This window comes from Psittacula echo (assembly GCF_963264785.1).
Source record: "Psittacula echo genome assembly, chromosome: 2".
NCBI classification, from domain to species: Eukaryota; Metazoa; Chordata; class Aves; order Psittaciformes; family Psittacidae; genus Psittacula; species Psittacula echo.
This window is the reverse complement of record NC_137737.1, coordinates 91280114-91305405: the sequence shown is the minus strand read 5'-3', so window position 1 is coordinate 91305405 and position 25292 is coordinate 91280114. Positions and strand designations below refer to the sequence as shown.

General features: G+C 37.7%; 1 protein-coding gene across 3 annotated transcripts in view; it reads left to right on the top strand.

The window, feature by feature from the left end:
• GALNT1 (polypeptide N-acetylgalactosaminyltransferase 1) overlaps positions 1 to 25071 on the top strand; it is an 87697-nt gene extending 62626 nt beyond the window's left edge. For all 3 annotated transcript variants that reach the window (XM_080611387.1, XM_080611388.1, XM_080611386.1), the window contains 8 exons: positions 5517 to 5724; positions 7335 to 7505; positions 9252 to 9369; positions 10326 to 10506; positions 20053 to 20192; positions 21279 to 21377; positions 21926 to 22060; positions 23304 to 25071. In XM_080611387.1, the coding sequence (XP_080467513.1) occupies positions 5517 to 5724; positions 7335 to 7505; positions 9252 to 9369; positions 10326 to 10506; positions 20053 to 20192; positions 21279 to 21377; positions 21926 to 22060; positions 23304 to 23450 (1199 nt within the window). In that variant the 3' untranslated portion in view covers positions 23451 to 25071. The remainder of the gene's footprint in view (positions 1 to 5516; positions 5725 to 7334; positions 7506 to 9251; positions 9370 to 10325; positions 10507 to 20052; positions 20193 to 21278; positions 21378 to 21925; positions 22061 to 23303) is intronic.
• The last annotated feature ends 221 nt before the right edge of the window (positions 25072 to 25292 follow it).

The window sequence follows — 25292 nt, the reverse complement described above, 5'->3', positions numbered from 1 at the left end:
ATACTTGAATCACCTGGTGAACAGTAGCAAAGGTGACTGTTCCTCACACGCATACAAATTTACTATCATTATCACCATTAAAGTTGGTCATTTTGGTTATTCAGTTCATGGAAAGCTGAAGTTCAGTTTCTGTGCTGTAAGAGCTTCCACTCCGAATGAAAACTCCATGCTGCAGAATGAAACTTTTCATGTATAATGAAATTAGCAGATGAAACTTGAAGCTGTTGTTTTCTTAAAATGACTTTATTCGGATTTTACTCTTTTCATAGTTTTTGTAAATTACGATATAGTAGAAATAAAAATAATATTCTGGACAATACGTGATATTTCATTTTTGTTAATAGTTGATATTTGGCTTGTTCCTGGCTTAATCTTCCTCAGTGGTATGGGTTATAAAATATAAATTGAGAGATACTTTTTTTTTCTTGTGTTTTAAATGGAGATAAGAGGGTATTATGTCTTTTTTGTTTAAAACGTTTCTATCTTTTTATATTGAATCACCCTCCTTTTCTGTATTTCTACATTGAAAGTTTTCCGCTAGGACTAGTAGCTAGTAGGCCACCAGAAAAAAGTCTTGGCAGCCACCATTTATAGGCTATTACCTGTATCAGCAGAAATTCTCATGGTTTAGTCATGGAAGGGTTTTACACCAAGCATGCTGACACATGTTCGTGATGCTACCAGTGATGCAAAATCCATATTCTGCTGTTTATGGTAATCCCAACTTCAGGATAAGATGGCTGACTGTTGTCCAAACAACAAGATCTGTCCAAACAAGATGTATGTGTGAAGAGGGACACTGGATTTCAGACTGTATGGTCTAAGTAGCATCATGATAACATGGACTGCAGTGGTTAACAGGAGGTTTTATAGTAGTTACTAAGCATTACAATTTGTAGTTGAAGAACTTTAGAAGTGGATTTTTGCACTTTGTCTAACCTGTTTAGCATAATGAGTTTCTTCAGGTTGGTTGTGTGCATGATGCCTTAACATATTTACTTGCTTATTACAAAATATGTAGGTATAGAGTTCAGCTGATTGGGGAGTAACTGAGACTAAAGAAAGATTGTATCAACTAAAGGCGCTCTGACCAACCTGTTTTCTTAAGGAAGCATAGCTCATGCACTCAGGTTGTGTTTGTACTTGTATCTGTCTGTGTTCCTTTCCTCTGTGACACCCTCGCTTGTTTTTGCTTTCTTACCTGATTCTAGCTCTAACTGCTTCAGCCAATTTCAGTGCAATTTGGAAGAAGGGGCAGAGGCCTTAAATACAGTTATGCTTTGGCAGCAGAGGAGGAATGCCTGTGCAAAAGGCTACTGTGTTCCAGGTTAGATGAGAGAGGTGTGATTAACTTTTGCTTTTAGAAAGGCACAAGATCAAATTTTCAGTGTTTTCACTTGTGGGGAATTTTTAATTACACCCCTCAATTTCTTGTCCTTTTTCAACCTTTATGTAAAAAAACCCATATTTCTTTGGTTCTGATGTATGTGAAACTGCTCACTTCTCTTGGAGTTGTTCCCAGGGAACAATCCTCTTTTTAATAGATGCTGATATTTGGATTCTGAATGCATATACTAGGTTATTGTGCAGGTATATGCTTCCTTAATGGAAAAGAGATAGTACTTTTTGTGTACAGACTTTTGCTAGGAAGACAAAGGTTTTTGCGAGTATGCTCTGTTTCATCTGTTAAAACAGATTGGAAGTAATTCAAATCAGTGCTAATGATTAATTGTGACAGGTTAGCTTTCAATATGGCCTATAAATCGAGCAAACTAATATTAAAATAATGTAGACATAGTATTTTTTATGTCTTTGCCTTTCAATTTCTGTTTTAGGAAAAATCAATTGTAACATAGCAGTAACTGTGTTGTCATTATGAATCATAGAATTGCAGTCCAGTTAAAAAAGCCTGTGGCTTTCTCTAGATAACTTTCCCGGGTTTAGGCTAGGTAATAAAAGCAAGGGAACTTAATTCCAGGCTGAAACATATAACATTTCAGACTTTTTTCCATGTTGTTATTGAACCCGTTCCAACATACAGTTTTGAAATCTGTGATCTTCATTTCAGATCACTCAGGCATCTTTTATTCCTAGTTATTTTCAACAGTTACTGAAAGGGTTTTGATTTATTTTGTTTTCCAAAAACTTGTTATTTTGCGTGCATGCTTTTGCATTGAACAAAACGGAAGGCTATGATGCCTCAAAATTTGAAGGGTTTAGCATATGCTACTTTAAGCATTCTGTTTGTGTTGAACTAAACCAGCAGACTTTTCCAGAAAAAGAAAATGTTAAGTCTGGGTAGTGTATTTTGAATTCTAGTCTCAGAGTCAATTTAATTGGAATAAAGTAAGCATTCAGTTTGCCTGAAGCACACTTTGTACCTGCTAGTGTCATGCTCTTAGAAGAATGAATTTGCATAATATCACCCAATTATTTACACCGAAAAGAAAAACTTTGGGGAAACAAGACCTATCTGCGACCCTGTTCTCTAGTTACTGATCAGAATTATATGGGTTTAAGTATTGATCTTTGGTAACTATTTAGAAAAAAAAAATGTAACTGGAGAAATCAGGATTAGTCAGTACTTAAAACTAGGTCAGCGCTGAACGGCTGAGCATGGTAGGCAGATTACATTAGGATAGAATACACTCATAGAAGTTGGTTACATAGATACAGATCAAGGCAATGTAACAAAAATGAAATTGCTGACAGTAATGTCTTATAAAACATTCATACTTAAAACTGTTTGTATACTTATATGTGATAAATCTGTGTTTTATCGTCATTTCATAAAAAAAGGCATTGTTTGAAACTTAATTTTTCATTTATATTCATATAAATGTGACTCAGAATTGGCAAGATGTTTTTCAACTTAAGCACTTAGTTGACTTGGACTGAATACGTCTGGTTTTTTGGCTTTCTTAGTTCTGTTATTGACACAGAGGACGCTCTTTAAACTCTCCATAGTCTTAGGTAAAACTATGCACCCTTTTGATACAGAAAATATTTGAAAGGAATATCCAGAACAGTGAGTTAAATGAAACAAAAGTTATACCTCTGAAAATACATTAATTATTATTGTTTCCAAGTAGAAGCATTTGGGGGAGGAAGGGTGGTGGGGTTTTGTTTTCTTGGTGGTTTTTGTTTGTTTGTTGGTTGGTTTTGGTTTTTTTTGTTAAATACTATCAAAGCTTACTTTGTTGGCAATGCTAAAAATTTACTCAGCTATCATTCTAGGTCACTTGTAAACAGCTGACTCTGTAACGCATCAAACTTTTTATTCTTTACTGGTTTTAATACAGGATGTAGTATACACATGAACCAGTAGGTTTGCCTAGAAAATAATCTCTGCAGCTTGATTCTTGCATTACTGGTAGGCCAGAACATACTGCATGCTTTCTTTCAAAGAAAAAGTGTTGCCTTAGAAGAAATTATTACTCGTTCCCAGATGTGTGACTAGTCCAAATCTCTAGACTGTTGCTGCTTAAACTAAGGGAGCAGTTTGTGAGGGATGGGTGTCGCTCTAAGAGACAGTGCTCTGGAGAGAAAATACGCTGCTTAGATTTGAGCATTGAATCCTGACTGCTCATAGCAGAGGAACATCAGAAATGTTGATGCCTGTGTTATTTTTCCATGCTTTTGTAGGGATGAGATATCAAGCTTTACGTTTTTGCTTATTTTGCTGGAAAAGTGTAACTTTCTGCTTTATGCTAGTTCTTGACTGCTGCAGTTGTATTATTGAAATCTTTCTTTCTGTCTTTCTCCTGGCAGAATTTTACCATGAATTGTGCATTCAAGAACAGTGTCTCAGCCTGTATTCGTTCAGCTCAAAGCAGTTAAAACTACTTTAAAAACTTGTCAGTTTTTATATACCTGAAATGTGCAGAGAAACATGCTGATCTGTGTGACTTGCTCATGAGATGGTTAGCATAGAGAGGGGTGCTTCTCTGTTTTATTCAATTTGTGTATATCATGAAAGCCATATACATTAAAACAATAAAATGTACCATAGTACTAGTTCCTTTAATATAGTGGCTTTGGAAACCACTCTGGAAGAGGTGAGATTGTATTTGCTACATACTCAGTCAGCCAAATGAGCACTGTGATCAATTTCAAAAGGCCTACAAAATGCTCAGACGTGTACACTTGGTTTGTACTAATAAACATTTATTCATTTCAGTCTCTGTTAATAAGCAAAATAAGAATTTACTTGTTTTGAATTTCTCTGGGGACAACTGTTTAAGATCTATCAACCACTTAGGCTCTTTTAGCACAGTTCAGCTTTCAAGATGTCAGAACTTATTTCTGTGGGGTTTAGTGACAGTCCAAAAATGCACAAAAGAAGAAATGAGGAGGCAATTAGAACTCATTTGTCTGGAGCAGTGCTAAGGAATGGTAATCATGCCCAGGTCAGGTCTGCCTCTTGAGAGTTACAAAACAGCCATTAAGAGTTCATGCGGTGCTTCTTTTCCCCCTGCCCCTCCTTCTCTCCCTGCCCAGTTTATTCTTATATGAGTTCTTACTATCTTATGCTAAATCCTGCTACAGGCTTTGAGCTGTTGTAGTACAACTCCCATGTGCTTTGAGCATATAATCTAATATATTCCGTAGATGTGTTATAAGACTGTTTTGCCTTTTTCTTTTTTCTTTTTTTTTTTTTTTTTTTTTTTTTTAAGGTTTGAAATCTGCAAGTTATTGCAGAATTTTATTTCTGTGACTGTCAACTGCATTCTCCCTCAATTCTTTGTTCTTCCTTTGGCATCATCCATCATAGTCTAATGGCTCTTTGTAATGCAAGTAGTTTTAAGTCTCTAGGCATATGGTAGTCAGTTATGGGTGTTCTGTTTTGAATAATTGTTCTTCAACTAAGCTGAGGCTTGTTGGTGTTAGTCGTTTATGTGTAGATGATTTTGTCCTTATTTATGTTTTGAGGTGTTGCAGTGATAATTTAACAGAAAAAAATATTAGCTAGAAAAAAACTAGAGAAAACACAGCTGAAAAATTAACTTCATCATGTTTTAAACTGCTTGCGAAGAAATTACCTGTAAGTTACATTCCTGAGGGAGGTAATTTGTTATGTTCAGCTAGTTGGATCATTTTCTGTATTTTCTTGGTAGAGGAGTGTTTTGTCCAAGAGCACTTATGCATATGTCTTTGAAAGTAAGAGTTGCATCTACTCCATAATAAAAACTTGCCTATTCCATCTGCTTTCTGTGTAAACATTCTACACTCTCTTCATTTTTGTGTTTTCCATAGTGAAGAGATGAAGAGGAGGAAGAACTTCTTGCTCTAGCAAGTGAAACACATGGAGATGTGGAAGGGCATATTGTAAAGTGTAGAATAAGCATCAGAGGAAACTAGCTGAGAAAATAAGAAAGTAGGAAAAGGATAGAAAAGAAATGAGGAAACTTCTCTTAATTTAATTCTCTTCTTATTAAAAAAAAAAAAAAAGGAAGAAAAAAATATTGCTGAACTATGTGACTGACAGTTTTCATGGTTTTGATCATTCTTTGCAGACTTCTTGAAAAGACCATTGGAGAATTATGTGAAAAAACTAAAAGTACCTGTTCATGTGATTCGAATGGAACAGCGTTCTGGATTGATTAGAGCCAGATTAAAGGGGGCTGCTGCTTCTAAAGGCCAGGTCATCACCTTCTTAGATGCTCATTGTGAATGTACAGTAGGCTGGCTTGAACCTCTGCTGGCAAGGATCAAAGCTGACAGGTAATTATCCACTTCTTGGTCCATGTTGGTTGTCTCAGTTATTAAGAAATGTTCGAAGGATTACAGTACAGCCTACAAGCAATATCTACTTTCTGAACAGCTGGATAAATTCTCATTGATGTAAGGATAAAAGGCTAATTCAGAACAACTTTTAAAAAGTAAAACTTGGTTTAGAGTGAAACTTACATTGGGATGCATGGGATAATGTGTTGCACAGCGGAAGACGTAAGCATGAATGTAGTTGAGAAAGCAATGGCATTTGAGGTCTTAAGTCTGCAGCCCTACTCATTCCTTCATGAATCTGGGAAGATATTATTAAGGAAGAAATGGAGCCCTGATCTCATGTAACACCAACACTGTTGGCAAGAACTGTCAGGTTTACTGTTTTCAGGTTCTTATTTGATTATTTTGTAATGTATTTGTATTGTGGAAATTTGTGCTGTGTCTTCAAGTCTACTGACATGTATTTTCTACAGTTAGAATACTTACTAGAATCATACTGATCTACTGCAGTAACATAGCTTTAGATTTCTATCATAAGTCAATACTCACAACTTATATCCATGATAGTGTGATGGAAATTGTGTTGAGGGGGAAAAAAGAAAGTGAAAGAACGGTCTGCTTTACAAAACATTTGTATATCTAAACAGTAACCCTGTAGTTGCCTAACTAACATCTGTTAGTAAACAGCATACTAAATAGACTAGATATTAAGTATGGTGTTACAGATCTCCATTTTGTTCTTACGGTTGTAGATAAAAACCACTTTAAAATGAAACATTATATAATATAGCATTACACAGTGAAAAAGCTGCTAGTAAAGAATCTTTGTTCAGCATTGTGCTGAGACATACTAACCTTTAAGTTACCATTAATAGACTTTCTTTGAGACTACAGTACATAAATTTCTACAATTTGTGCAAATGGCTCAACTAAATAAGTCCTTTAAATTTGGTTGCAACCGCTGAATCTTTTTACTGAACTTTCCATGAGAGGAAGCCTGCTTGAGGATGGTTACTTAAGTGTTTTTATGATGATTAGAATTAGTTTCTGTGAGTTTGTGTCTTAGGAACATCAGGACAGTGGACAAAAAAGCTTTTTTTCTGTCAACCTTGATGCAGTAGTTCTACTTTGTTAGTAATGCTCAAAGTTTCTTAGTCCTGAAAGCATATAAGAATACTTTCCCAGAGCTAATGACCAAGTTTTAATTTCAAAACATGTAAGTTTACTTTGACTACTTAACTAGAAACAAAAACCCTCCTTTTCTGTACAATCACTGTGTAGCTCTGAGAGCTGTGATCAATTTTTCCATCTGCAAAGGGATGAATATTTATTTATGGTAATAATACAAGTGCTATTTAAAAAAACAGCTAGTATTGCCAAAATTTAATTAGAAAAACACATTTTCCTTTAGATTAACTCTAATTAGCAAGACAGAATTAGGCTGTGTTTCATGGCAATAATCTATTGAGTACTGTTGTTAAGAGATGGCATTATAAAAATTTAAACTGTATATGTTAAAAACAAAACCCAAACAAACCAAAGCAACAAAAGCGCCCCACCTTTTTGGACACTTTAATGAATAGGTTTTGGTTCTTTCCTTTTCCTAGGAGGACAGTAGTGTGTCCGATCATTGATGTAATTAGCGATGACACCTTCGAATATATGGCAGGTTCTGACATGACCTATGGTGGATTCAACTGGAAGCTGAACTTTCGATGGTATCCTGTTCCTCAGAGAGAGATGGATCGACGGAAAGGAGACCGAACTCTTCCTGTTAGGTAATGAGAAATCATTAAATGGGTTATAATGTTCATCTGATGTTTGCTCGTATCCTTTCTAGGTTAATCTTGTAAGTACTTAATGAATTGTGTTGTAGCATCATTTTTGACTGATCAAAGGAACAGCATAAAAGTTCTTTACATGGCTTGATTGTTGGTAACTTCTGGTAGCAATGAATTACTATCTTTTAAGTAGTTTTTTTTATACTGATGCATGGGGTTTTATTGAAACTTCTTTTCTAACAAAGTAAACAATATTTTGAAAAGATGCATCCATTTATGGTATGTTTGTGTATTTGTGTGTGTGCATCTGTATAAACTTAGCATCTTCAAAGTGCGTGGGTGGGAGGTGAAATTATACTTGGATGTTATGACAAAGGTAGTAAGAAAGAGAATTTGTGTGTAATGTGTACTTTTTAACAATTGCAGACATATGTTTTCTGGCCTTACTGGCCACTTCTGAAAAGTGGACAAACTTTACTTACCATAAAGTTGAGGATATGGCCTTTCCTGGTTTTTGTTTGATTTTCATTTAAGAAATCAACAGGTCTTCTCACTATATGGCTAATTGCGACACACATGCACCCTGATTTCCTTTTTAGGGGAAGGAAGCAACATAAATTTTTAGTTAGATTGTGACCTAGCTTGTATTTTAGGTGTCTTTCAGAAAAAGCTCAAAGTGTTTAAGATGATTAAGGGAGTGGAGCATCTCCCTTAAGAGGAAAGGCTGAGGGAGATGGGTCTCTGTAGTTTGGAGGAGACTGAGGGGTGACCTTATTAGTGTATATAAATATATAAAGGGGGAGTGTCACGAGGATGGAGGCAGGCTCTTCTCAGGGGCAAACAATGATAGGACAAGGGGTAATGGGTACAAACTGGAACATAAGAGGTTCCACTTAAACTTGAGAAGAAACTTCTTCTCAGTGAGGGTGACGGAACACTGGAACAGGCTGCCCAGGGGGGTTGTGGAGTCTCCTTCTCTGGAGACATTCAAAACCCGCCTGGACACATTCCTGTGTAACCCCATCTAGGTATTCCTGCTCCGGCAGGGGGATTGGACTAGATGATCTTTTGAGGTCCCTTCCAATCTCTAACATACTGTGATACTGTGTTTCAGGAAAATGACTAGTAGTAGAAAATAATTTATGCTGAAAGTGCAGATAACTTGTATACTTGAACTACAGAGTTGTATTGTTAGCCTAACATGTAGGCTAGTGTGTAATTAAAAAAAGATAGAAATCTGGGAGAAACCCAGCACAGTTTTATTTTTCATACCACTAAGGAATTTGTAAAGAAAATCTGGATGTTACCTTGACTGTATAATTTTCTTGTACAAAGCAGTAATAGTGAAAGCAAATAGGCCACTTCATGGCCCCCCATAACTTTCACGAGCAGTTGCCAGAAGTATAGATTTCCTGTAAGAAACTGGTTTCTTTTTTATGAGCTATCACTATTGGAGGCAGAAGTCTTTCTCAGGAATGGCAGCAGCTTTTCTATGGGCTATTTCCCTATGTGGACTCCAATTTAAATTGAGAAAATAAGGAAAACTGTCCCTAACTGGTTCGATCTCTGGAAACTTTTGAGCTAGGAAGTACATTAATGGTAACTGAATTTGGATGGAAGCCAATGAGAAGGAATGTGTTGGGAACTTGATATATAAAAAGCTATTTTGTCATTGAAAGTGTGAAATGTATTTGGTTTTAGTGACTGACACTTATTTTTTTGTCTTCTTTCCCCCCATCCTAGGACACCTACAATGGCAGGAGGTCTTTTTTCAATAGACAGAGATTACTTTCAGGAAATTGGAACTTATGATGCTGGAATGGATATTTGGGGTGGAGAAAACTTAGAAATTTCTTTCAGGGTAGGTAAAACTCTTCAGTGTTTTGTTACTCAGGACAGTGCATCTTGAGTTCTGCAAAAAAATCTTATCTGCTGCCTGCATCAGTGTCCTCTCCTGTTGCAGTTAGCACTTCACTTCCTGTCAGGTTTCTCCAGTGGTGATACACAAAGACTCTATTTGTCAGTGAAAAATGCATGGTGAATCATTCGCAGAGATCTAAATATTGGGGTGTTCCTTCTGAAGAATGAATGTATGTGTGTTAAAAGGAGTTGTTAGAAAAGCTAATGGGGGAGAATAAGTTAGGAATGGTACCATCAGTGCATGGTTTAATATGTCAGTGAAATGTGTGCTTCTGTACCAACTCTCCTTGCTGTTTCCTAACTAAATGATTGCATGTGTTCATTTGGATGTGGACTTAGCCAGAGTTGTTCTCACTTTTGTTCCCACCAAATTTTCTATTTCCTTTTGTTTTACTTATCGGTTCAGAGTGTGTAGGTGGATACCTCTGAAGTAGTTCAGCTTTCTGAATCTGTTGTGTTTAAAGGTCCAAAATAAAATTGAAATTACTTTCAGAAGCTACTTGGGAAGTGTCTGTGGTTTTTTTTTTTTTACATGGAGATTCTATTTTATAATGGACGCTTCTGGACAAAACCAGTAACCACCTGTTACTTCCTGTGATTCATGTGAGCATTTTTCTTTCACTGTCAGCTTGCTCAGTTCTCTAAAGTAGTCTCTTGCTGGTGCATTGCTGCTATGAGGCCTGATGCACTCTTTCTTATGTGACCTTACTCAAGCTTATGAGCATCTTTATCTCTTGAGCAGGAAGCAGGCATACATTCCTCTCCCATGCAGTATGTATTTGTTCTAGATCTCAACTAGTGTTGTTTCTTCAACTAGAGCAGAAGCAAGTGATTAACATTTTAAACTTTTTTTTAACAACTTTTGAAGCTATGTAGTAATTGTTCTGTCACTTTCAGATCTGGCAGTGTGGTGGCACTTTGGAAATTGTAACTTGTTCACACGTGGGGCACGTGTTCAGAAAAGCAACCCCGTATACATTTCCAGGAGGTACAGGGCAGATAATCAACAAAAATAACAGGCGGCTTGCAGAAGTCTGGATGGATGAGTTCAAAAACTTTTTTTACATCATTTCCCCAGGTGAGCAGGTCTTTGGTTATGAGAAATACCTATTAAGAATTTAAATGTTATTACTGCTGGGAAGGAACATGAGTTAATGTTACTGCTTTGAAGTTTGTCAGACAAAGCTCAAGTAAGATGTACAAAAAGGAAGGTCTTAATTGAAAAATAATTTTGTTAGCCAGAAAATATGCCCTGAAGTAGTCTTTGTTTTTTACCATGCACATAACTTATGAATGAGCTTCCTATGCAATAGAATTAAAGCTCAGTGGAACATCAAAGAGCTCAACCATAGTGCTGAAAACTAGCCATCCTAATATATTTCGTAATGTGCCAGAGTTCAACCTCTGACTTCTGTGTTGTAGGCATTACAGGTTGAATAGATTAGAAGTTACATGCTGTAGCAGGAGTAGCAGAAGTTAACATCATTTGACTTGGTGGAGTTTGCACTTCACTATCCAGAGTATAGGGGGAAGTTACCAATACACACGACTATGGTGGTATTTATTATGTTTCTTAAAATTGGTGTTAAGTAAACAAGAGGATGTAAAATATGCAACTGAATTTCTGATGAACTCAAACTTTCTGGGAGAAAAAAAACCAAAAACCGTCAGGAAAAGAAAGGAACCTTGAGAGATACTGAATTACTACTTTCCACTACAGGACGTTTTTGTTGTCGTTGTTTAAAAAGACAAGAGACAAGCTTTGGGTGGCATCAGACATCCTTTCTAAGTACTTGAGACATTAGAGACATTTGACCTTACATACCAAGTGGTAGTTCTATATGCCATGTCTGCTTTTTCAAAGACATCTTTAAAACTAGTATTTCCTTTTGACTTGCCTATTAAACCTGCAGTAGTATTGAAATTTAAAAGCTATAATACAATGCAGTATGAGTCTGAACAGTGTCAAATTTTAGATTACAGCTTTTAACGAATGCTTATGAGGACAAGTGACTCTGTGGATTTATGGTGGGGTTTTTGTCTTAGGAGAATGCATTGCTCAAGACTATAAGTTTGGGTGGTTTTTAATAAAAAAAACATTCTTGCTACTAGTCAAAGCCTTGTAGGTGAAATCAGAAGCCAACAGCTTATGATTACTGCTCTGCGTTGTTATTAATGAAGCATTGTAAATTCAAACATGACGCAGATATTCAGGAAAGTTGTATATAAATAGATGCAGTCATTTTTGGTTAAGATTGGTTTTATGCATCCATGTCAAGCTAGATTCTAAACTGTACTGAGTAGCTGGAATGCCTAACTATAAAAATAATCTAATTCTTAAAAACAAATATAAATTAATGAACGCCATGATCAGGCTTTGTTACTTTATATATTATCTGTATAGTCATTCCATTTCATGTGGTAAGTGTAAGCTACAGAAAGAGTTGCACCATTTGAATTTTGTAGGATTGTTATTTTGATGGGACTTTATTTCACAGCTTTGCAGTATAATGGTGTATGTATGGGTTCTCTTGTTGGAGAAAAGGAATTTAATTTAAAATAGAATATGGTAAGATTTTTGAAATGGTGAAAGTAACTTCAGCAATTATCTATAACTGCACTGTATATTTTCTTTTCTTTCAAAAGATGCTTGTCTGCATAGTTTGTATGCTAATAGCCTGAATGAGTGTTGGACAGGGATATGTGCTTGCCAAACTTCTCTCAGAGCATCTGTGCCTGCCGGCTGGCGCACAATCTCATTTGTGTACCCATATCCATATTGACACTGCAATGAAGATACTAGAATTTCCTAGTGTTTGAAGCACAGGATCATATAACACCTGAATAAGCTGGGTTATTCTGAAGTTGGTTTGTTTCCTAGACAGTGAAGAGAGTGGCTAGTAGCGTGGATCACTCTTTCTCATGTTGTTCGGAGAACGAACAGATAAATGTACTCTATGCTGCTTATGCCTCTCCCCATATCTATGTAGGTTGTGAGAGCCAGTAGATATTAACTAGAAAGGACTACTATTTTGGGAAGTTCACAACCACCTTGCTGTTGTTATTCTAGTATCTCCAGTCTTATCAGAGCCTTGCAGACCCTGATCTTAACCTTTTGACAGCAAAATAACATCAGTGTAAATTTCAGTCTTTCTGGCCAATAAGAACTCAGGGAATCTTTGCTACGTTGGCTGATATACCCATACTCTGCTTTTCCAGGTATGCTAATATAAAAGTGTAAATGTTTAGTTCTTGCACAAGGATGGTGTAGTGAACCTCTGGCAGAGTACAGTATGCAGGCTGTGAAACTCTTTGCTAATACAATGTGTACTTTCGCTATTACTGTGACAGTGTCATAAGTTCTTGCAAGAAGCAAGGTGAGGATTTTTAAGCTGCTGCGTGTTTGCAAGAAAGGGTGCAGATGAACAAGGAAAACAGCCAGTCCTCTGTGTACCCAGGTTTTTTCTTGTTAGTTGGCATGGATGAGAAAATTGGATTTTGGAGGAGGTAATATACTGATAAGCATCATTGAGCCTAGCTGACAAGGATTTTTTTTCCTCCTTTATATCCTTTCTCTTCTGCTCCCCTAAGACTGAATCACAGAGGGACTGGTCCAGAAAAGCAAACCTAAGATTCTCAGGTAGCTTTCCCACTTCATGTAATCTGTGTTGTCTGTGGAAAAAAAAAAAAAAAAAAAAAAAAAAAAAAAAAAAAAAAAAAAAGGCTTACTGCTTGAATGATAGGAACTCAAGAGACTTTTTACTATTGATGTAATGTAGTTAAATGGAAAGCTGTCCTCTTGAAAAGTAAGCCTGTAATCCTTTTCTCTTTAGTAAATACAGCCTAGCAGAAATTGGTACTTGTCTGTTTTAAGCTCTCATGCATTTTAGAAGCCATCTCTCTGCTTAAAGTGGTTAGCTACAGATGGAAGTTGGGCAGGAAAGTGTTGCAGCAGCTGTTGCTCAGCCAAATCAAGCCTATTTCATTGCATGAAACAGCTATTCTCCATGGCAGTAATGGCACTAGCTGTAGTCTTTTCTCATTAGACAACAGTTTTCCTCACAGTCATGTGTTACAGCAGGGAGCTGTTTCCCAGACCATTTCCTCCTAGGCTTTCAGAAAACGGATCCAGCACATGCAGGTGAATAGTCTGATTCCTGTCTCCAGTCATCCTGCTCAGTGGACTCTGCCACTTCATTATTTCTAGTGCTGGCCTTTCACTACTTTCTCCAGTCTGAAATACTAGGACTAGATTGTCCATGGTGAGACTTACGAGTTGATGATGGCAGTCTAACAGCTTGCTGTGAGGGCAGAGTGCCTTGCTTTTCACAGGGGGTGACAGGGATTCACCTCCCCTTAGTCATTTGATTGTTCATCTATGTCAACTGCTTTGACTTGCTGAACTTGTCAGGATTGCTTTTTCTGTGGGCTGGCTCTCTACTGGTTATGTTAGCACCTGTGTGCAGGACAGGAGTCTGAGGGATGAAGTGTGGACACTTTCAGGCTGTGTGGCTTCCCCGTGCTGTGTGTGAGTCTGGGTTCCTGCTCCTACATGCGCCCCCCTGCTCCTTGTTCAGCGTGCATCTTTGTCATTCAGCAGCCTCTCGCATCCCAGCTGATGAGCCTGAGTCGAGCATTTCTAGCTTGTAGGGAAATTAATTTTATTGTTGACCAGAAGTTTGCCCAGAGGTCATCTTCCATAGCACTGGGGCTAAGTAGACAGGCAGACAGCCTGGGAAAACAGCATTGCAGAATTACCTGAGCAAGAGCCATCTAGACAGAGATACACACGTGTTATCCTAAAACCTGGATCAGTATGCCTAGCTTCTAATGCTGCATGCACTTGTCTGTAGCCAGGCATGGTAAGTCAAAGTTCAATGTGTACAGACTGGAAATGGATAACATCTTTCTTCATGGTTGATAGGGAGGACAGAGAAGGGACTGAGACCACATCTTGCAGTGTAGCTAAGCCTGTGTTCAAAATATGTACTGAATGATTCCATGTGTTCTTGTTTTCAGCTAGTATTCTGTATTAGCATTAATTGGGAATGCAAATAATGTAGGCATTCAAATTGATTTAAAATTATTATTGCTTATTGAGTTTCATAATACCAAATAAAAATGGGTTCTGAATTTTACAGAAGACTAGCTTTAGATAAAAGTTTTCCTACTGTTTTTGAACATGATTGAGCAATTTATAATCATGATGAAAACAATATGTTTCCTTTTTTTTTTTTTTTCCCAAAGCAGTTTAGCATAAATATATTGCCACATATTGAACTTGGCAAGAAAATCTTCAGCCCTTTTGAAATTTTGAGGATGGCAGATCTGTTGCAACATGTCTGATGGGAAGCTTAAATATAAGGTGGCAAAGAAAATGAAACTGAAAGAGTACTTATGAGACAGCATTAGATGTATGGTTTTTATAAAGATATAAGGAGACAATGATATATTACTAATCACAGCAGCCTAATACTGCATACCCAACTTCAAGAATAGGGACAGCACAACCAAGTGCTGAGATAGATCTTACATTTGTTCAAAAGAACTGCTGATGGTGTGATTTGATAGTTTGATGTGGGTTTTTTTACCTTATCAGTATATGTTTCAGAGTGCATCTTTAGGCATATGTGTGGGAAGAAAAGGCATAAAATTGTCCTGCAGCAAATAGCAAACTGTGAGACACAGAATCATCAGTGAGGTCCAGGCTGTTAATGTAAGTGGGGTTTGGGACAGGGGGTGGGGGTGAGGAGATGGGGAAAAAGCCAACGTTGTCTGGTTAAAAGCAACAGTGACAAGTACTGTTAAATACTCTTTCTGATTTATATTTCTTTTTAATCAACCAAACCCAAGTATTTGAAAGAACAACTAGTGGCCATGATTCCTCCTCATGATGCACATACTTGTAAGAGTCTGGCATAATTGCCTCTTGGGAGAAATATTTGATCTCATTCTTGTTTTGTGGTTTGTTGGGGATTTTTTGCTTGTTTGTTTTAGGTGTTTTGGTTGGTTGGTTTGTTTTTCTCAGCCTTTAAAAGTGTACCAAAACACTAGAAGGCATATATATCACTGTGTATATGAATTTTAAAGGTTTGTGGATGGAATAATGATTTAGTCATGTATTTACTTTTTATATGTTTTATATTTCACAGTTTTCCTAGTTTGCTTCGAGTTGGTTGTGTTTGGGTTGAGGCTTTTGTCTCCAAAAAGAACTGTTACCCATACGTAACTGTATAGTGTAGATGTATAGGAACACTCAGTCTAGTTTTGAGTAATACACATCAGGTAGTATGCATATAAACTTAGGAAATAGAGTGATTCAGCCTTGTTAGAGGACAACCCTACAGCAACTATACCGGTTTTGCTACTCAGTTCATCTGCTAACTCCATGCTAACTGTAGTCTATGTGCACTGTATGGTTTTTTTTACAGTATCACAGTATGCTAGAGGTTGGTTTGGTGCAGATCTAACTTCAGAGAGGAGTTTGTTGGGGTTTTTTTAAAGTCTTTTAGTCTAAAAATGACTAAATGGCATGTAATACACAATTGTAATGGAGGGAAAAGCAGCTGGCACTTTTGTTTCTAGGCAGTGACATTTCTTTTAAGAAACAAAATGCTTGTATGCTATCAAGTATCACTTCGCATTTTATTGAGTGTGACTTTAATTCTTACTGCTATTCAGTGATGTGCAAAGCCTTAACAGTGTTGTTTTCTTAAGGTCAGTAGCAAACTGATTAATGAGTTCTGAATATCTTAAGGCTGTTGTGAGGATGGCATAACTGTTTCATTCATCAGCTGCTTTTTGATCACTGAAAAATGAAGAACTCCATACTTGGCTGTGGCTGGTTGGTACAATCTTTCTCTTCTTACTTCATTACTTTCTGAGAGAGTGCTTCTTTTGGTGTAGAGCAAATACTTGCTTTGGTGAAGATAGGGAAGTGTTTTGCAGGGCAGTTTGTTTGTCTTGTGTTTTTGGTTTCGGGAATTATTTTGTGACTGAAAAGCACAGCCTGAAACTTCCTGGGATTCTGTTCATTCTGGGATATTTCATTGACACGATTCAAAATTCCATTTAAAAACCAAGCTTTCCTTTACTTTAATCTGGCATCTTTGTTAAGAAGTCTTTAGTGTTTGGAGTGTTTTGGGATTGTTTTTGTTGGGTTTTTTGGGGGGTTTTTGGTTTGGTTTAGTTTGGTTTTGGGGTTTTTTTGTTGCTTTTGGGTTGTTTTTTTAAATTGAAAGCCTGGCTAACTTTTTTTTTTCCTCTGGAATATTGAAAATACTAATGTTTTTATTGACATTTACAAACAGAGGAAATTATGCCATTATCTCTCCTAATTGAGTAGAAACACACCATCTGCTGGCAGGTCGATTTAATAACAGTGTGCCAACTTAGAAATTACTCAAACTCAGCTTCAAAAGGTCAACAAATGGAGAGGTAATTCACAGTCATCTAAGTGGAGGGATTCCTGAAAAATGTATGCAGCTGGAGGTCTGTAGTGTTGTGGCCAGTTGAGCCATATTTGTGGTCTGTGAGGGCAATTTAAATTGCTAGGACTTGGTTTTGTTCTTTTTCCTTTGTTTGGGTTTGCTGGTAGTGTGTTACTTCTGGCCTGTGTAATGGAGTGTAGCGTGGAAAATATAAAAAGAACGTGATGCCTTGAAAACTAGAAATTCTTACCCTTAATTAATTAATGCTATTAGAATATTAATGACAATATTGCTTAATTCTGGTGAGGCGAAAGTGTCTTCTGATCATGCACATGTTCCTCAACCCGTATGCAGATGGAATTTGCACAAAATAATTTTCAGAAGGAATTAAAATAACCATCAAGGAGTGGGAAGATACAGGAAGAATGAGCACTTTGATAAATTAGGAGTAAAGCAGAAAAAAGGCAAGCAAAATACTACAAAAAAAAAGATAACAGTCCTAATGGTGAACATACTTCTTGCAAATGCTGCAGTTATATTGAACAAATACTGAATTATTAAACACTCAGTTCCCTGTATGAAGGCTGCTTTCTGACTGTTTCTTTGTGCAGTTAGATAGAATCATAGGATCACAGAATAGTTAGGGTTGGAAAGGACCTTAAGATCATCTAGTTCCAACCCCCCTGCCATGGGCAGGGACACCTCACACTAAACCATGTCACCCAAAGCCTCATCCAACCTGGCCTTGAACACCACCAGGGATGGAGCATTCACAACCTCCCTGGGCAACCCATTCCAGTGCCTCACCACCCTAACATTAAAGAATTTCTCCCTTATATCCAGTCTAAACTTCCCCTGTTTAAGTTTGAACCCGTTCCCCCTTTTCCTGTCACTACAGTCCCTGATGAATAGTCCCTCCCCAGCATCCTTACAGGCCCCCTTCAGATACTGGAAGGCTGCTATGAGGTCTCCACGCAGCCTTCTCTTCTCCAGGCTGAACAGCCCCAACTTTCTCAGCCTGTCTCCATACGGGAGGTGCTCCAGTCCCCTGATCATCCTCGTGGCCCTCCTCTGGACTTGTTCCAACAGTTCCATGTCCTTTTTATGTTGAGGACACCAGAACTGCACACAATACTCCAAGTGAGGTCTCACGAGAGCAGAGTAGAGGGGCAGGATCACCTCCTTTGACCTGCTGGTCACGCTCCTCTTGATGCAGCCCAGGATACCGTTGGCTTTCTGGGCCGCGAGCGCACACTGCAGCCGGCTCATGTTCACTTTCTCATCAAGCAACACCCACAAGTCATTCTCTGCCCAACCTGTAGCTGTGCCTGGGATTGCTCCGACCCAGGTGTAGGACCTTGCACTTGGCATGGTTAAACTTCATCAGGTTGGCATCAGCCCACCTCACAAGCGTGTTGAGGTCCCTCTGGATGGCATCCCTTCCCTCCAGCGTATCAACCGAACCACACAGCTTGGTGTCATCGGCAAACTTGCTGAGGGCGCACTCAATCCCACTGTCCATGTCACCGACAAAGATGTTGAACAAGACCGGTCCCAACACCGATCCCTGAGGGACACCACTCGTTACCGGTCTCCAGCCGGACATCAAGCCATTGACCACAACTCTTTGCATGCGGCCATCCAGCCAGTTCTTTATCCACCAAGTGGTCCACCTATCAAATTGATGTCTCTCCAATTTAGAGACAAGGATGTCGTGTGGGACAGTGTCAAAGGCTTTGCACAAGTCCAGGTAGATGACATCAACTGCTCTACCCCTGTCCATCAGTTTCGTAGCCCCATCATAGAAGGCCACCAAATTGGTCAGGCAGGATTTCCCCTTAGTGAAGCCATGCTGGCTGTCACCAATCACCTCCTTGTTTTTCATGTGCCTTAGCACGCCTTCCAGGGGAATCTGCTCCAAGAGTTTGCCAGGCACAGAGGTGAGACTGACTGGTCTGTAATTCCCTGGATCATCCATTTTCCCCTTCTTGAAAATGGGGGTTATATTTCCCCTTTTCCAGTCATTGGGAACTTCACCTGACTGCCACGATTTTTCAAATATGATGGCCAGTGGCTTAGCAACTTCATTCGCCAGCTCCTTCAGGACCCGTGGATGGATTTCATCAGGTCTCACGGACTTGTGTACTTTCAGGTTCTTAAGATGGTCCCAAACCAGATCTTCTCCTACAGTGGGCTCAAGGTCTTCATTCTCACAGTCCCTGCGTTCGCCTTCCAAGACTTGGGTGGTGTGGTCAGAGCATTTGCCAGTGAAGACCGAGGCAAAGAAGTCATTAAGAACCTCAGCCTTCTCCAAATCCAGGGTAGCCAGTTCTCCCGATAGCTTCCGAAGGGGGCCTATGTTGTCCCTAGTCTGTCTTTTATTTGCTACGTACCTATAGAATCCCTTCCTGTTATCCTTAACATCCCTAGCCAAGTTTAATTCTAACTGGGCCTTAGCTTTCCTCACCTGGTCCCTAGCTTCCCGGACAACATTCCTCTGTTCTTCCCAGGCCGCTTGTCCTTGCTTCCACCTTTTATAAGCCTCTTTTTTTCTTTTGTATTTTCCTGAGCAGCTCCTTATCCATCCAAGGATGTCTCCTGGCCCTCCTGCTGCACTTCCTTCTAGTTTCGATGCAACGCTCCTGAGCTTGTAGTAGATGTATCATCCTTGAGTATCAACCAACAAGATAGATGATGAAGGGTCCAGCAGGTGGTACCTGGCTTACAGAATTAAATTAGAATGGAATTCTCCTTGCTCCACGGAGGGATTCTGCTATGTTATGCTGCAGAGATATGCACCCCATTTGCCATAGGGGATAGAATGGCATTAGTGACTATAGCAGTTTCAGCCTTTTCCTTCTGATAGCTTAGAAAGCAACTTCATTCAAATTGTTCCAGAAACCACAGGTAAGAAATTGTCATATGAGCACAGATGTAGTGATTCTGTCTTTTGAATAATTATCTGGAAAGAGAAGTCACAGGTAGTGACTGACATGTACTCTCTGAGAATAGAAACAGCATAATGCTACATGAAAACTAACTAAATAAATAAATTGTTCCCTTGTGCTTGGATGACTTTCTAAGAAAGTGTTTCATGCAAGCAATGAATTATACTGATGATTTTTTGTATTAAGTGGAATTATAGAACTTTTGTTAGCAGCCATTGAAGAATAAAACTTTCTTTGTTTCTACAGGAGTTACTAAAGTTGACTATGGAGACATATCATCACGACTTGGACTGAGACGCAAGCTCCAGTGCAAGCCTTTCTCCTGGTACCTGGAGAATGTTTATCCTGATTCCCAAATTCCACGCCATTACTTTTCCCTGGGAGAGGTAAGATTTTATCCTGTGTATTTATCTGCTCTGTGTAAAGGACAATGCACAGGAAGTTGTTTGTATTCTGAACTGAGTTGTGCAAACAAATTATCTCCAGCAAAGTTCAGGTATCTTGCACCTGTACTCCTGTGATCTGCAAAATGACACATCTGGCTTTTCAGTGGGGCAGAAAACTAAACTTTGGTATGCAGTTCTGTAATTTGATTGTTTTTGCTTTTTTACTGCAGTACTTAGTGTCACATAAAAGGACTTCAGAAATATTCCTTCAGAAATGCATCATTATGGATAACATCCTATGTAACATTCTCTGTGTAGAGTATGTGCAGAGTTTTTGCTTAAAAAAAATAGACCAGGTCAAGCCAGGGCTTTGCCTAAAAACTGCTCTGAGCTTTACCCCCAAAACCCTCATCTGTGACCAGCAAATTCCTGTGATCCCTAAGCCTTGCTGGGCATTTCTGTTTCTTTAAAATTTTGTAAGTGATTGCAGAGGTAGTACAGATGATGATGCCTACTTATTTAGGACATCTACTCTCCCCTACAAGTTATATTGAGCAAAATATTGAGCCTGTTGTAGAGTGATTTTGTATGTTTGTTTTTAAAAGAAATGCTTTTAACAAAATGGAGCAGGCTTTTGTGTTGCTGCATGACTACCAGGAGACTTGATATTCATGCCGCCTACTATATGGTAATACAAGGATTAAGGCTGTAACTCAAGAAGTGAGGAGATTGAGCCCAGTCACTCTTACTTTCAAAGGGAATTAAACTCACCATGCCTAGGAGAGTGTTTTAAAACTTCTGAAGGTTTTGGGCTCCATTCTGTTGTAGCAGAGTTTTTGAGCAAAAAGAGTCCCCAGCATGGAAAGATGCCCAAAAGAAAGCAAAGAAACAAACATGGTTCTGTACCCCAGTAGCTTGAAAATTTGCTTGGGAGTTTTGGACAGTGGTCTGTCATTGTAGTACGGTTCCTGTATTTTATATTTCATTCTCATAACCTCTGGTGTATACAGAGAGAGCTGGTTTGATACAGACCTAGTTCTTTTCTAAAAATAACTACCTTTGGTGATGTGCTTTTTTCACTTCCAGATAAGAAATGTAGAGACAAATCAATGTCTGGATAACATGGCAAGAAAAGAAAATGAGAAAGTTGGAATCTTTAACTGCCATGGAATGGGTGGCAATCAGGTGATAATTGTATTTTTTAATTATCTTAATGTATGAATTATTTGGAACACTACTTCTCATCGGAACAATTATTTGATTCTTTCAGTAGTTATCTTTAAAATATGTTTAAATTGTAAAGTTTATGAAACCCTCGTTGAAGAAGATGACTGTAAGAGGAAAAGCCTGAAAAGATCTGTTGGTGATTTGTCATTTTTTGAATGACTGCAGTAGGTTTTAGACTGGCTTTCACGTCAAAAAGGGAATGAGAGGAGATAGATGACTGCTATAAGCTAGACTTCATCTCCCATAGGTTCTCTGGAACTGTCTTCTACTTAGACCTCTTGATTGGTTATCATTACTTTAAAACAAAATGCCTGTACCCGAACTACTGGTTTTAATACACATTTTTATGGGTGTCAGTTCTGGAATTTATTTTATGTATCTTCTTTTTTTCTTTTTTTGTACTTTTGTTAAGAAATCTTGAATTGTTTTCCAATATACAGAGATTATCTATGCTGGGGATCCTCCTGTTTCTCTTTTTCAGTTCCTCTTACTCTTTTTTTGTCTAGGTTTTCTCATATACTGCCAATAAAGAAATTCGAACAGATGATTTGTGTTTAGATGTATCCAAACTTAATGGCCCGGTAACGATGCTCAAGTGCCACCATCTAAAAGGAAATCAGCTTTGGGAATATGATCCAGTGGTAAGTTTTCTAATGACTTGTAACATTAGAATGAGGCAACCTGGGTTTTTACATGAGCCTACAAAACAACATATTGCAGCATGAGACCACTGTTTGACAGTCAAAACAGGAAACAAAGTCAGGATTATGTTCCTTGTGTTACTATTTTATCATGTAGTCGCTCAGTGGGCATCTGTATTGATTTAATTAGCTGGTGAGTTTTGGGAGAGCTTTTAGAAGAATATTTTCTAACTGGAGAAAGATAGTATGCTGGTGTAGTGTTGAGATCAACACTGGAAAAGTGTTCCAGGTATCTACTGGACCAGTAAAAGACAGTACTAACAATCTTGTGACAAATTCAACGCGTGGTGTCGTATCTTGGACAAGGTTAAAAGGAAATAACTGTTATAATTAAGAAAGTCAGCATCCCAAAATTATAAAGAAAATCTTACATTCCAAATTGTAAGATTAGATGAGGTAGAGATGCTTAAACCAGATTTATTTTAATCATTCTCTTTCTTGTACGTAACGTTCAAATTTACTTTGAAGGTTGTATGTTGAACTGCCGGATCTAGAAGTCATTGACTGTTGATCAATAGATCATTAATTTGATTTGCAAGCCCTAAAACTCAATTTTGTTATTGAGTAGTGCAGTCAAGAACTCTGACAGTTAGAAAAAGTAGTTCTCAGGCTTGTTAATTCAGAATCAGTTATTACAAAAGGCAGTTGCGAAACATGATTGCGTAAGTAAGATTAGTAGGTGTTAGAAAAGATTTATATGTATGTGAATTTCTATATGTCCTTTTTTGTTGTATAAAAAAGAAAATATTAAACAAACAAATAAACAAACCCATAGTACTAAAAGAACATAGTGTATGGTCAGTTTCGTGACCCTAACTGAGAAAAAAACATACTTTTGAATACATATTCAATGTGTTCATTCTAATCTGATCAAAACTACTATTATAACTAATAACTGACATTGTGCATCTTACCAGAATAATCCTATTTAAAGAATGGTGGATATTGCTTGATAAAGAATGTCATTTACAAGTTCAGACTTTTCTGTTTTTCATAATGCTTTCATTATCTGCAACTTCAAATAGCATATTTAAGTGTTCTTGGGGGTTTGGATCTGGAATCAGTGACTGTGAGGTCTTGTCTAGTTCCTACTTACCTATGGAAGAATTCTAATGGCCACTAGCTGGTTAGTTTATGCCTGAAGATTTTTGTAAAACTAATTTCTTTTTATTTTGTCTCCAAGAAATTAACCCTGTTGCATGTGAACAGTAACCAGTGCCTGGACAAAGCCACTGAAGAAGACAGCCAGGTACCCAGCATCAGAGACTGCAATGGCAGCCGCTCCCAGCAGTGGCTGCTTCGCAATGTCACCCTTCCAGAAATATTCTGAGAGGTTCTAAAGAAAAGCAAAGATTGACTGGGCTACCTCGGCTGATAACTTTGACTACACTGTTAAGTAGCAACAGAAGAAACTTCTGTGCGGCAGAATCCACAGTTTGTCAGCTGTTAGAACTCCTGCAGCTTCTTAAGTAGCTGTGAACCAGCCTTCCTGTATAAGGATGTGAAACTTCCACACATACTAGTGAAACTGCACCCACTGATGTTTACAAGATCGAAAGAGTTTCTTCCAGAAGATAATTTAGAGAATGTTTGGACAGTGGAAACATAATCAATGAAATAGTTTCTCTGAAGAGCTGCATATCATTGTAGTTTGCTTGCACATCAGTAACCTCTGCTGAAAGTGCTGTTGTAATGAAGAAAGTTCCAAGAATATTTTTTTCCTGGTTAGCAGTGGTAACCAGACTTACTAAATATAGATACACAAAAAAATGAAAGACAGCTGGAAACCAGATTCAGTAACATGAATTAAGAATTCTGTGGTTTAAAAACAAAAAGTAAACAGGGTTTAATGGAAACTAAATCAGAACTATGAAAAGTACAATTTGTTATAGTGAAGTATCAAATTTATATGTAGATTTTATACCTCAGTGGGGGAAAATAACCATGTCAAAAGGCAATTGTTTCTCTTTTTCAATTGTGTGATAGTCCATAAATACGTTTTTTTTTTTTCTTTCTGGCTAGTCTAAGATTCTTTTGGGCGCAAACAAAGATGAGCATCAGAATAAACTTAGCTCTCGAATGTGAGATCTACATTTTTCTTCTTTTTTTATTTTAATTTCTTGGCTGTTGGAATTGTATCTTTTTATCACTGTTTGAAAACTGGAGGTTTAATATGCTAACTATTTTTTTTTTGTCTAAACCTGCCGTTTCAGTTTATACTTGGGTCAGTCAGCTTACGGACTTTCATGGCCAAACAAAAGATTTAAGTACACTTTGAAATTATTAAGTTATTTTGATGGAACACACTTAGCGCCCAAGACTCACACTACTGTACCACGGTTTTATTTTCATAGCAATAAATCTTTTATTCCTTGTTTGATTTCAGTCCACAGAAAGCCAGAAGAAAAATATATGTGCATTGGGTAGCAGGGGATAGGCAAACTGAAGTTTTTCTGGGATCCTTTTTCACTTCATTTTCAGATGTGCTTCATTGTCAAGTGCATATTTAGATTAGAGACTGAACTGTAATGTTGATCTGCTACTTTTTTCTAATAAAACCTAAAGAAAAATAGCTAAATTGGCATGGTTTTTAAAGTTAACATAGCCAAAAGCAATATGACTATGTCATTACATTGGTCTGCCTTTTTTTAACTGAATTGTTTTGTTTTGTTAAGAAAAATCTGTATGGGCTGATCTTGAAAATGAGCCACTGAATGCTCAGAGTATACATTGAATTTTCTTTTGGAAAGAAAAATGAGATTTGCTTAATGGAGAGGATATTTTTATGATAAATGTCATTGTTTGGCCAACTGTCCTGTAAAGCAAATTAAACCTAGACTCATGCAAAATTTGTGTGGAATTATATTTGGCTGTTATGACCATTTTAGATTTTCTATTCCAAGTTGCTTTAGTCAGTGTTATATGCATTATTTCTGCAGCAGTATGCAAGAGTTTTTGTACACAAAGCGGGGGAAATGCTAACAAATCACAGTATTATGTTGCTACTTTAGCAACTTAATGAGATGATGTGGGATTAATGTCAGATAAAACATCTAAATATCTACCTGTCTCATTGCCCCCAGTTTTTGGATAGCCCTGCAAATCTTACGAGTTCAAAGTAGATTTATTAAAGTAATGGTATGGTACATTTACCAGAAAGATATTGAAGTGT